Source organism: Phaethon lepturus, unplaced genomic scaffold (genome assembly GCF_000687285.1).
Source record: "Phaethon lepturus isolate BGI_N335 unplaced genomic scaffold, ASM68728v1 scaffold16718, whole genome shotgun sequence".
Classification (NCBI taxonomy): domain Eukaryota; kingdom Metazoa; phylum Chordata; class Aves; order Phaethontiformes; family Phaethontidae; genus Phaethon; species Phaethon lepturus.
In genome coordinates, this window is record NW_010555658.1 from 24,112 (window position 1) to 37,926 (window position 13,815).

Here is a 13,815-nt window from a genome sequence, read left to right on the forward strand (position 1 = left end):
CAAAACAAAGACTCCAACCCCTGTGAAACATCCACACCACTCCTAAATCTTGTCAAAACCTAGTCAAGCAGGTGCACGGAAAATCAGTGCAATCTTTCATACCTCTCACAATGTAAATATGAAAGGTTTAGTTGTTCGATGGGAAATACCAACCTGAAAGTATGAGGTTTTTAAGGTGCTCTCTGTTTATGTTGAACTTTCTTACAGAACAGTTTTTTTCTAAATCAGTTCTTAAATGCAAATATATTGGCCTTTCACATTAGTCCTCAACAGAAGTAGAAGTCTTGTCATACAGCTATGCTGGAAAATATAATCAGCTGACAAACAGGTATACTCTGGACTTTTGTAGTTCTGAATTGTTTCTCATAATTTATCCTACAGAAGGGAAGCGTGGAGGGAATGTGCAACTTCCACTCCCTCTGTCAAATCTTACACTGCAGTAATTGTTACCATCACTCAGTAAAGTTGATTAGGTTACTTCCTTTATCTGAAAGTCACCAGCAACAAGCATATTTCCCTGGCATTTATTTTTGTGAGTGTTTTTGTGTTTGGTTAGCCCTTGGATTGGCGTCAGACTTGGTATAGGATAAAGTGGGAGTGGAGGAGCATCTGTTTGATATAGTAAGGAGGTGCAGAGACACCTGGAAAACTTAGCTGCAGTAGGAGGAAGGAAGTGGGTTTTGTACTCTTCCCCAGTTACAAGTGATGCAAGAGTCAGGGGAGCTAAAGGTCCTCTCAACAGAGACCTAAAGTAATAAACATCTCTGAAAATGGTCCATAACTGTTCTCTGAAAGTTTATAGATGCTGATTTCAGGGGAAGTATAATTGAAGACTGAGCATTGCTTTGTGAGGCAGTGGTTTTACTACTTCTAGCTTGAATGAATGTATATTTACAAAGAACATTCAGGTAGAATAAACTTCTAAATAAGCCAAGAGTGATATAGACAAAATTACCCCAGTGGTGTGGGTTTTTGGGTTTGTGGGTTTTTTTTGTTTTTGTTTGTTTGTTTGTTTATTTGATTAGCTTAGGATCTGGCAAAGTAACACTGTAAACTAACTCAGAACTTTAACTGAAAAAGAGACTTTTGTTTTACTTTTTTTTTATTCTAGGTCTCATCAGATGTACTACATGTTTGGATTCCTGTTCCTAGTTTTTATAATTCTTCTAATAACATGTTCTGAGGCTACAGTTTTGCTGTGCTACTTCCATCTGTGTGCAGAGGTAAAAAGTACAGTTTTGATGTAGATACAACTTGTAGCTGGAAGATGTTTAAAAATAGAGCTGAGGTATTCACATACACTGTGATGTGCTGGACACTGAATGGATTGTATTGTCAGGCCTCAACTTTGAGAAAGAAAAAAGTAGCTACGTGCCCTGCTGGAATTTTTTTATTTTTAGATAAATTTTAAAGAATTAAATGTGTTTCATAAGACAATGTTATTTTTTAACTGGCTTATTTATATTCTGTTTTCTACATGAGGTCTCTTACTGAATGGTTTATTGTTTCTTTCAGGATTATCATTGGTGGTGGCGATCATTTTTGACGAGCAGCTTTACAGCGGTTTATCTCTTTATCTATGCAGTTCACTACTTCTTCTCTAAACTACAAATAACAGGAACTGCTAGCACCATTTTATACTTCGGTTACACAATGATCATGGTCTTAATTTTTTTCCTTTTCACCGGTAAGTACAGTGTTCAAACTAAAATAAATGCAGAGCTTTCTGTTTTTTAAATGGGAAACATGAGGTGAAATTTAGACTATCTAAAATGTTAAATACAATTTATAACTCTTTAGGCAATGTCACTTCTATGGTTTGTGACACCACACATCTCAGTACAATACTCTTTAGGGTTTTTTTCTAACTTGAAATTATTTTTAATTATAATATAATTAATTTTCCTTTATTGTATATTATATCAGCAGTGAGTTCAAACCATTATATTTTCAAAGTGCTGTTCTTGTTCGCTTTGGTATCAGGGGTGTTTAACTTGATTCTGGATTTCATAATTGGTTCTAGAAGCTCTGTAGTTAGAGATATTGTGCTCTGTATATGAAGAATAAAAGATGTTTTCAGTTTTTGCTATTAGCAAGTAATGCAGGTTGGTGCTGGGGGAAAAAAAGGGAATGTTGACAACACAGAGTTCTGGTACTGTTAAAGGTGGTCTTACCTGCTCATTAAGAACCACTTCTTAATGACAGGAATGTACCTTAACTGGAGGAACCTATTTGAAAGAATGGCTCTCCATTTTTAGTAGCCCAACTTCTGATGTTAGTTATACAGACTGTCTTCTACAGAATTACTCTAACGTTCATAATCACTGGGCTCAAACTATAATTTCGAGGTTGATTTGATGTGAAATCTGTGCCAGATTTACCATGTGTTAGATGAAATTAGAAGCTCTTTGAAGGGCACTGGTCGTTAAAAATAGCCAGGAGCATTTTCTATTGGTGTTGATCATACTGCTGCTGTTGTATATGTGGTTTTCACACATGAAGTCAGATCTTTTATGTATCACTGTATCATGAAGTACTGCAGTGGTAGAACTAGAGAAAATACTAGTTCATGTATAGTAGGTTGTTCCATAAACCAACCTTTACATTCATTCCTAAGATTTGTAGTAGAGGATCTCTTTGTGGATGGCATGATGATTTGGATTGTTACTTCTTAATATCTTCTACCTGATTATTGAACCCTGCCGTAGTTTGTGTTGGCTTTATAAAATACATCTTTAACTCCCTTGATGCAGTTAAAAAAGAGTGGCTAAAATAAGTAATGAAAGTAAGTCTTAGCATCAGACTTCAAGTTTGTCAGTTCAGCAGTGAGAAGGACCTCTTTCCATCTTTATTGCCTCTAATACTGGTTGAGTGTGAAGCAAAAAAATCACTGTTGATGATAGAACACTGAAGAAGATTACTGTATGGGTTTGAACAAAGCAACTACCCTGTAGAAATTACATTTAATAACATTAACTGGAACTTACTGCTAGATTTTGAATATTGTTTGTTATTTAGACCTGTGTCTCTTCAAAGAAAAGTAAAAAGAAAAAGTTTTAAAAAGAAATGGGGGTGGGTGGGGAGGGAGGATTTAATTCTCTTAATTTTTAATTATTAGAGGACAAACATAGAAGCTGGCATATTGCCAGTTAAACCCCTGCTTAAATCCTAGCCAAACAGCCAAGCTCCAGATGTCCTCTGCAACATATATATATCCCCCAAACAAACTATAGTGTAAAATGTTTTAATCACTTTTAAACTAAAGCAATATGTTAATGTGTGTCTGTGTTTTAGCATAGGTTAGTTGCTATTCTGCCAATTTCAATTTCACTTAGAAGATGCAAATTGATGGAATTAAAAATATCCCTTTTATATATAAAATGATAATTGAAATTGTCATGGCAGCTGCTGAAATGGTCTTAAAAGCTTCAGACGTGCTGATCCTGGAGTTCTTGATGTGGAGGCTAGTGAGGCCCTAAAAGTACAATAATAAACTGATGCGCTGCTGTTACTTTTGCAGTGTCCTTTTTTTGTAATAGAAACATGACAGTGGTGGCTGTGCTTTATTTGTAGTTCATGAAGAAAGCTGCTGGCTATATGGTTGCTTTTTTTTTTTGAAGTTGAATGCAGTAGCTAGTCGCTAGAAAGGTAGAACGTATACGGAGTGTGTAATAAATCCTTGCTAATACAAAACACTGTGATAAATTTCTTTCCCGTATTTAATTTGATAATTGATTTTTTGGGGGCTCAAATGTATGCTATTATAGGTAGATGACTCAAGCAAAGTTTGGTGTAAAATACTCCTTATAGCACTTGTCTGTCACAAGTTTATGGAGGTGAGGGAGTTTACTAATGTAGCTTTACACATTGTGCACAGTAATGGTGTTCTTCCTGTATGTATGTTCCCAAAAAGGGACCTTGATCCGTTTCACTTAAGTCATCACTAGGTATTTTGGTTTTCTCTCTTTGTGCATATTAGGTCTCAGCACCTGTGATGGAAATATAAAGGGTAGCATTAAGCATTAACATCTACTACATGGTGGTGTGTTGTGTCACAGTGGACGTTACAAAAGGAATTGTAATGAATAAGTAAATAGGAACGGAATGCTTGTATGGCCGCAAGGACAATAATATAATCTGACCATTGAAATCTAATGATTAATGTGCACAGCCAAGCAAGACCATTTTATTTTAACGTATAAAGTGTGGCTAATCTTTCAAGAAATAGTAAATGTGGTTGAAAGGGGATAGCTACATGATTACATGCATTTTATGCTAGGAGACGAAAAAATGCTGAACATAGTCAAAGCATGTTGCTTTACAGTGACCTCTATTTTTGAACATCATTTTCACTTGTGAGTTAATGCCATTTTCAAAATTGAGTTTTGATCTTCTGGGTGGATTGTGTTTAGAATCCGAGATTCTGAAGCACCCACCACTGTGCGGTGATTGAAACCAGTATGATACAGAGAGCTTTTAAGGTACATAAGAAGTATCAGCCAAGTGCAGAGTGCTTTTCTATTTGCTTTCTTAGAATCTGTTCGTGCTTTGAATTCTTTTTTCTTCATTAAACAATAAAGCTAGAAGAAACGAATAGAGCAGGACAGTCTGCTTAATGTATTTTCACATTCTGTGTAATAATCCTTGTTTTAATTTTGAATTTAAACTAGTTTACTAATAACCTTCCCTTACCTAGTTAGATGCTAGCTTGTGATCTTCGTTCTGTGTATAGGAAAGCTGTTGTTGAGTTGTAGTATGTGTTGCAGACCAGAGTATTCAACAGTATAGAACCTGGAGGACAAAAAGATAAAAAAAAAACCCTGAGGTGTCAGTGTCTCCCTAATAAGTATAAATGGATGTATTGGACATATTTTTCTTCTTTGCTAGAGAAATTACTTGACATCTTCACAACTGGATTCTTGAATTTTAAATAGTTCCCGCAAAAATGGTCTTTTAGCTGTACCTCCCCAGGGTGATCAATGGTGTACAGTGGGCTGCAGTGCATTAGGATGGCATCGGTTCCCTGGACTAGTAAGGGTTAGTTAGAAAGGCAAACTCTTAAAATATAAAAGTGACCCACCTGGGGAAAAATAAAGGTCTACCCTGCAAAAGTAAGTTCTTAAATGTATGTCATTCAGATGCTTTTTCATTTAAGTTAAGTTGGTGAGTGTTTAGGATTGGTTAAAGTAAACATTAGCCACCAAACTAATTTGTAATATTAGATTGAAACAAACAGATTTTACAGGTTCATTGGAGGCATTGGTGTCAGACTTGGTATCTCTGTGCTGTGTCGTTTGATAGAGATGTGCATATGACAGATGTAAAAACCTTAAAACGGAAAGGAGTTTGACCATCAGAAAATAATTTTAAAGGTCCCAACTCTTTCAACTAGTGGTTGTTTGTTTTTTTTTTTTTTTTTTTTTCTTTTTTAATACTTACTGTTAAAATTTTCTTAACAGCTTTAAAAAAAACACCTTTGGGTATTCTGTCATGTTGTGTTCATTGATGTCTGTCAGTGAAGCAGTAAGCTGAAGAGGTATGTTCCACATATGATAGTGCTTCAAACCTTTGGTTTTGGTTTGAATGTGTTTTGAAAGAAACAAATATAAGCAAGGCCCAAGGGTGGTCTTACCTAAAGCTTACCTAAATATTATTACTCTAATGAGGCACATTTTAAGTAAGGGATGATTTTAATTTTGGTGCAAGATGTACTTAGAAAAATGGTCAAGATTGAAGAGCTGAGTATGCTTTTCAAGTAAATACAGTTCAAGCCATGCTACTTGAGATGGCAAGATTGTATTTTAGCTAGTGCAACTAATAATGGCAATTTTACTGGGTAAGGCTACAGTTGTAGGAAACTGATTATGTGCTTACCTGTATTTTAAGATTGGTCTTAGTCAAAGTAGTTAAAAGGGGAATCTAAAAACTTGTTAACTAGTCAGCAGTGGCCTAAAGATCCAGTATGTTGATGCTTTCCCATATAAAGTGCTAAAATCTGCAACAAGTGGCAAATTTGTGAAATGGGCTAAAATGTAGAAAACCTTTTCTGGCTAGAATTTTCAAACAAGCCAAACTAGTTCAGAGTTATTCTTCTTCCACAGTCATCATTAATTTGCAGATCCCTTTCTGATGGGGTTATTTACTCTTGTATAGGAAGTTGGAAGCTTTTTCACTGAATAACCTTTTGTGGACCTTTCAGTGGTTCATGGAGTCACAAGCACCCCCAGTTCTGAGGTGGAAAAAACACTGAATTTCAGTGGAACCAGGCACTGTACTGCTTATGTTCTTAAAGTTAAGCCCTTCATTGCACTAGCATAAGCAATCATGTAGGAAAAACAGCTGTATATGGAAACCTTATAAATAATATTTCTTTAACTTACATTAATTTCTGTCCATTAGTACCGATTTTGTAATACCAACACAACTCTGTGCTGACCCAAGCCTTTGGAAGTTTCTAGTCTGTGCTTGGCCTATGTTATTTTTTAAAACGGAGAGTACTAAAAACACTTAGTTGAATTCTCCCTTCTAAACCGACAATTGGATTTTTGAGGTGGATTTTCAGCCTAGTTGTGTTTCTGCCAGCACTTTTAAACCATTCTGATCTCTGAGTGTCACATATACTACTAGGAGAGGTACTTTTAACAGATGATGGGGTCCTTAGTTTGATGTTCTTTTTGAAGTTTCTGGTCCATAGAGCTATCCGCATCTGGAATTTATAGGATACATTTGCTCATGGGAGGGAAGAAGAAATTACGATACTGGTAAGCCCTAATTATCAGTGTGGAGGTAACAACAGAAGGAATCTCTCCTGACCTGACTAGGTAAGGCTGTATATTGGTGATGAGTCTAGCCTTTCTCTCCTGATCTTATAAGTTCATGGTTCATGGTTCAAATCTGGTGTCTGACAAACATGAAAAAACATAGTCTTACTCTAGTTCCAGTACACTGGCAAAATTTCTGATAAATTTTTAAAAAGGAGCAGGGGGTACTTGGTCTTTGATTTGCTAAACAGACTTTTTTTAGTAGGGAAGTTGAAAATCAATGTTACTGAAACATGTGAAAATCTGTTTATAGATTAAATGCTGTTCACAGTGTGAAGTCTTCAGATTCTGCTCTGAATGAGGCCATCTTTTGTAGAAAGCTGTTGTATCAGAAAGATTCAGAGTGACAAGGACTGGAGGAATACACTGTGGATTTAGAGTGTGTTCCCATATTAAGTTACGGCATGCTCAGAAAGCTGTGATAAATCTCATTCTTGTTTTGCACATTTTTGTTACAATACTACAATTTTGTTCTAGAACAGCAGATAGATTTTTTTTTTTAAAGTATTTGATCTGTTAAACATTTGGAAGAAACGTTGCTTTCAAAGCCATGAAAGGCTCAAAGTGGGCTGTATTATAACAACAACTAGAAAGCAGATGTTGACAACCATTATTAGGAAAAAACCATGAGAGTAAGGCTCAGAGTAACAATGCTGATATTGGAGTATTGGGCACAGTAGGAAGGAGTGAGAATTGACCATAAACTGCAAAGACTTAGCGATGTCAAGCCTACAAAGGAATTAAATTCCTTCTGTAGTTGGTGTCTGGTCTCCTATCAACAGCGGTAAATCTGCTATCTCCTGCTGTTTCAGAGGATGATAACTGGAAACTTGGAGGGAAAGGATAATCTGGGGCATATAATAGCAGGCTGTGAAAAAGCCTTTAACTGCAAATATACATGGTAGCATGAAGAACACAAGAATTGGCATATAGATAAAAAGCATCCAAAGATGGGTTCCTCACTTATCAAAGGCATAGATATGGCCTGAAAGACATACATGTAATAAATGTAGAAAAGACAAGTGCTTTATAAAGAATCTCCGAGTTAGTAAACAAGTTACAGTGAACTAGTGAAGAAGGTTGGAGCTGATGTTAAACATGTACTGTACAAACAGAAAAGAATGTATGTAAAACTGGAGGGGCTGAGTGCATGTGCATGATCTTGCAACTGTAGCTGGTAAAGGCTGTCACAGGGCTGGCATGTAGCTGTGTCTTTGAGAGTGAATTCAGCTGAAACTGAGACCTTCCTTTTGTTTAGTTGGTAAGGCTTAACATCTGTGTAGCAGTTTACCCTAGGTAAAAACATGAGGAACAATGCATTGCTCCTCTTAGAGGCTTAAGACTTAATTAATTGAACGGAACTCAGTGTCTCCTTGCATACAAAGATCTTAAAGTAATTTAAAAATAAATGTGATGGACAATGTCTTTGCAGTTGCCTCATGTGGACCTTTTAGTGGTTCACGGAGTCACAAGCATGCCCAGTTCTGAGGTGACTGTGGCTGTGGGGTGAAAATTACAGACTTGTTCCTCATCTTAAAGGTAGAAAATTGGTTGGTGTGTCTTATTTAGTGTCGTCTCCTGTCTTCATCATCTTACTCTGCACTGTGCTAACTCAAGCCACAGGACTTGACACATGGCTCAAAGTCCCTCCAGAAGGTAGTTGTTTTGGTTTTTTTTCTCCTACTGTTGGGTTGGATGACTAAAGAACTGGATTGGTAAGCAATCAAGGAAGGCTACATCAAACCAGACCACAGGTCTGCTACCCAAGCACCCTAACACCAGTACTCCCAAGAAGGGCTATGAGAGCAGGGCAAGTGTGTACTGGTACTTTCTCCCAGCCTTCCATCAGCTGTGGCTCAAGGGCTCTCTTAGCACTTGAAATGGTGTGTCTGTAATTAATACCCTTTGGTTTTCTTTGTTTAGGAATTTATTCAGGTGCCCAAACTAGTGTATGTGTTTATTGTCTATAGTGACCTGTGACAAGAAAATCCACAGTTTTAATACACGTTACACAAAATTATGTGTTTTGGTTTGTGTTACTGCTAGCTTCATTTGATGCTTGCTCCCAACTGCTATAGCACTCAGAGCATTGCTTTAGCAAAAGGAAGCAACAGGATAGAGTAAGAAGTTCCCAGTTCTTGAGTATAAATAGAGCACGATGAACAGAAAACTGGGCCAGGTGATTTTTTCCAAGGCCTTGTTTTGTGGCATAATTCATATGTGGCTGTGAACTACTGTAGACCTAAAAAGCCCAGGTAGGTGTTGACTTTGTGTGTATATAAAAGTTAATTTCTTAAATGATACTTGTGTGCCTGCTAGAGGTGACAGTAGCATCACCTTCAGTGGTTTAAATGTACATCAAGCAGCCTGGTCCTAAAAGTCATCTTTGATCTAAATCAATAACTTAGCCTAGGGATGAATGTGTATTGTTAAATTTAACAAGTGCTGTTATTCTGGATAGTTAGCTGGATTACAATGTTGTATTCTGTCCTGCTGGGAAGTACTTGTTAAGATTTTCCTCTCAGAGCAAACTGAAAGATAAACTAACCATTTTCACCTTCTCATTTTAGGGACTATTGGATTTTTTGCCTGCTTCTGGTTTGTAAGTAAGATTTACAGTGTTGTGAAAGTGGACTGAAAAGCTTCAAAGTGTCTTTTGAAATATCTCCCTTGCTGTTTGATAATTTTTACCATGTACTGAAAAACATCCTGTGTAATTATTCTAATTTGTAAATTAGAGCAGAAGAGAAGACTACAGGATAAAATGCAGATTTTTATGGAAGGAAGTGGCACCATTGGAAAAAAGATTACATCCGTATACTCATTGATCATGTTAATTCTAATAATTCTAAGCATTATATGCAAGATTTGATTTAGGACAAAGAAAAATTCTGTGAACTAGTTTATTTGAAAAATGAGTGTATTACACAGTCCTCCAGCTGAAATTCCGTGTGATTTTTTTTTTTTTGTTACCTCTTTTGGCTACCATTTATATACCATGAAAGCATAGGGCTGCCAAGTAAATCTATGTAAAATGTGAATTTTTTTAACTTAACTATGATTGTACATATTATCCTGCACCTTCTTTACAACTAGATATCTTCTTACAAATGTACATGCATTTAGTGTAATGTAGACTTTATTAAAAATACCGACACTGGTTTTTGTTCAAATAAAACTGCACAACTCTAGCTGACTTGTTTCCTTTCTTGTTAATTAGACCTTCACTGCTTGGACCCAGGTCACATTAGTTTGACCAGTTGATAGCGCTTGACTTTTATATTGTTTATAAATAGTTTGGCTGTGACTTGGGCTGCAAATTTTCTATGCAAGCAGAAGGACTGGTAGGTCACTTGAATCCATGTCTGTAGGATGGGCAGGGGCTTCTGAAGCTGCTGCTGCCATTACCTGTGGCTCAGCTGTGCGCTTAACTTTCCCCAAAATATTTTTTATCAAAGAACAGAGACCTTTTCCTTCTTTTAGCCCTCTGAAACGCTGCTCTCGTTCTTCATCCTGTGAAGACTGTGTGCAGCTCGTCGGGGAGTTTAGCCACAAATCTAGTGTGCTTGGGAATGGGTGGTTCTTGAAGGTGAAGACTGCCTTCCTGCTCTGCAGAGCTTGTACTTAAATGCTGGATTACATGAGATGGAGTATCTTAATAGCCTCTTCAGTTAGAAGATGGCAGGCATTCTTCTCTTAGGAATGCCAAGGCTTTATAGAGGCTCCCCAAAACCTTGAATTGTGCTTGAAGCTGAGCAGAGAGTTGCTGCAGACATATAATTCAAATGGCCATGTTACAGACCCTGCTGGAGATGAATAAGGGGATGTTCACTCAGCTTAATGGGTGAAATACTCAAAGCTTATTAACTGGCATATGGAACCATCCATTGCTGGAAGCTGCTTTTCAGTGTTTAAGCCCACAGTTTAACAAGACCCAAAATGCCTCCATATCTTTTTGTAGTAATACAAATACCAGATAATCGTAGTTGATGTTTAATATCCTTTCCAAAGTGTAATCTTTGATATGAGGATTTCAAGTCTCACCTCTATGCGTAGTTGTTCCTTCCAGGTTACATAAACATGGGACAGATCACCTGGCTAAGCTGGGATGAGTCCGGGCTACATCTTTTGAACAATGCCTGTGGCATAAAAATGAGGCTTTTGACAACTTAATAACAAGAGCCAAGCATTACTGTACCAGGAGGAGATGGCTGCAATAAAGATTCTTTCAAGTGAGGTTCAGGTATGCTCTTGATGGCAGCTTGGCCTCCCAGATGTTTTCCCCTCCTACCACCAAACTTTTTCCTTTCTGTTCCCTCCTAGAGGTGGAAAACTACAGAGTTGCTATTAGAGAAATCAGCTTGTGGTTATCTGCTGGTTCAAGAGCACCATTCACTCTCTTTTTCATGCTCAGATTGAAATTGGTGCTGTGCTGTTTAAAAAATGTCCTTCCTATTAAATCTTATATTTAAAGTTTGGGTGGTTTGGGGTTTGTGGGTTTGTTTTGTTTTGTTTTGGTGGGGTTTTTTTTTGTTTGTTTGGGGTTTTTTGTGGGGTTTTTTGTTTTGTTTTGATACTGTTTAAGAAAAAAAAATGTTGTAAAATTCAGAAGCGACTTCAGACATGTTCAAAGGGATATGAATTCACGAGAGGATTTGGACCCACAATTGGCATAAAATCCCAGCAAGAAATCTTGCCGGAATAATAAATATACATTTCACAAGAGGCAAAGTGAAATGAGTTGTAAAATTGTGTTTACAGTGCTTTCTCTGTTTTACTGTGACTACTAGTGAGCTAAAAAGTAGAAACTGGGTTAAGCAAATTTCTGAAGCTTGTCAGAAGTCTAGAGCCAAAGCCATAAAAGTGAAATCAGTCATTCTCATGCAGTTATAATCAGAGAACTTGGTTTGGTTTTTGTAATAGGCCCCATTCATGCAGATCTGGCATAATTCATAATTCAACAGTCTTTGTGGTGGAGACAAACTGTTGTGGAGCAATAGAGTGTATCTAACAGAAAAAGGCTTGAGCTTTGGTCTCATTTCTTCAAAATTAACGGAAACGGTGATGGCAAAGGCAATTATTGTGCTATTAATGGTCTGTCATGGGCTGTATACTTGAGTATAATTAAAGTGAATTTTAAGGGTGCTCTTTCTTTACGTGCTACATGGATAAGCTGGAGCAGGCAGTATCCTGACTGACCTAGTATCTGAGTGGTGGCATGTTTTAGAATAGTTTGTCCATTGTTGTTTTCCCATCTGTGGAGACCTGTGAGATTTGCTGCTGCTGGACTCCCCCTGCCTAAGAGAACAACCCCTCTCAATCCTTGGAGTCCTCTACATCTAAATATTTTTGCTGGCCCCAGATCTAAGATGTGTGCTGTTTGCAGGGAATATGAATATAAGCCCTCAATTTTCTGGCATCTTTTTTTGACCGAGGAAAAGCTGCAAGCTGTCTTTTGGCTTTGCACTTATAAAGCCACCAGTTTGTAAGTTAAATATGAATTGTTATGAGTGTGTATCAATTTAAAAGTGGTGTAAGCCCTAGACGGTAAGTAGTAGACACACTTTCTTGGTTTTAATTTTATTGAACACAGAATGGGCTGTAATAATGTGGTTTTCCAGTGACTCTGTGTTCTTTGGGAGGTTTTAAACTACAGGTGAAGATCTTGTCCTCTCTGTTGAATCGGCCATGGGTTTTGAAAATTAAATGGTCAGTATGGGGACACATGTTTTAATTACTTACTTCAGATTACCAGTAACTGGTATCTTAACTCTAACCCATTTTGTATTAACTTATGAATAATAGCTGTCACGTGGAAATAACTGTTATTCATCTACTCTCATTAGAACAGTGGGCTTAGTAAAGCATTCCCTATCTTGTTGCAGATACTTGAGCCTTCCTGCCCTCTTTAAAAAAGGAGCTTTTTTTAGATTTTCTAAAGTTGGTCTATAGACACCTGCATGCATTTTTGCGATGCTCCCAGTAATGGGCTCGCAGCAGACGAAGTAAAGCATCTCCCGTGTAAGACTTTTCTTGTAATAACCGCCCCAATCCAGCAGACTTTGTAGAATGTCATGTTTGTCATATTTTCAAGTAAAACTTGACAAGTTACAAGAGAACCTCAAAGGAAGGGGGAATTTCAGTGCTGATGTTTTACATTTCATTCCACTTGCTTGAACAGTGTTGAACAGATACAGCCTCATCTTCATTCCTGAATGTAAATGCTAAGAAGAAGGCCATGCTGATGTACGGCAAGGGTGGGAGGTGGGTGCAGCACGTATATGGGATTGCTGCCCATACCTATGTGTGTATGGACCTCCATGAGGACTATAAACAGTGCTGCTGGGGGGGAGCTGGGAACACGTGGCATACCCATGATGAGTTGTGATGGAAGGATGTTTGATGAACAGCAATAAACTTGTCTTCGGTGGCTTGCTTGATGTTCCTTATACCAGTTGTGCTTTTGTATTTGATAACACGTTCCAAGGTCACATTTAAAATTGGTCTCAGAATTCAGTCTGCTATGCCAATAGCTCAGATGTTGACCGAGATCTGTTGCGAAGGACTGGGGGAGAGGAAACGTAAACCAAACTTTGCCTGCAGTTAAATGCCAGTGTAGACATGGGATCCCCTCTGGAACCCGTGGGTGAGATCTTTAACAACAATCACCACATGAAGATCCAGCTGTGAAAATCATGCATAAGGGAAGGAATATTAGGTGTTTTGCATCATAAGAATTAGGGACAAGGCAAATGGCTGCTGAAGTGGATGGAGAAAGGTTAGGTCATGCTGGTCAGAAACTGTAAGGAAAGGATGATTCTTAGACGTGACTTCCTGATGGAGAGTTGTCCTCCATAGTCTTACACCAGCTGTCCAGTTCCATTCCCATGAGCTGTATCACCAAAGCTAATGGAAATAAAGTAGGGAAGTTCAGCACAGGTGTCACCGTTTCTCTGACCAGGCTCACATTACTTTGCATTTTCACTTGTGAGCA

The 13,815-nt window shown here is 37.6% G+C and overlaps 1 protein-coding gene across 1 annotated transcript in view; it reads left to right on the forward strand.

Moving 5' to 3' along the window:
- Positions 1-10,010, forward strand: part of LOC104624788 (transmembrane 9 superfamily member 2-like) — a gene marked incomplete at its 5' end in the record, with an annotated part of 33,960 nt that extends 23,950 nt beyond the window's left edge. Inside the window, 3 exons of the mRNA XM_010292243.1 lie at positions 1,112-1,223; positions 1,516-1,687; positions 9,392-10,010. Coding sequence (XP_010290545.1) covers positions 1,112-1,223; positions 1,516-1,687; positions 9,392-9,459 — 352 coding nt within the window. The remainder of the gene's footprint in view (positions 1-1,111; positions 1,224-1,515; positions 1,688-9,391) is intronic.
- Positions 10,011-13,815: the final 3,805 nt, after the last annotated feature.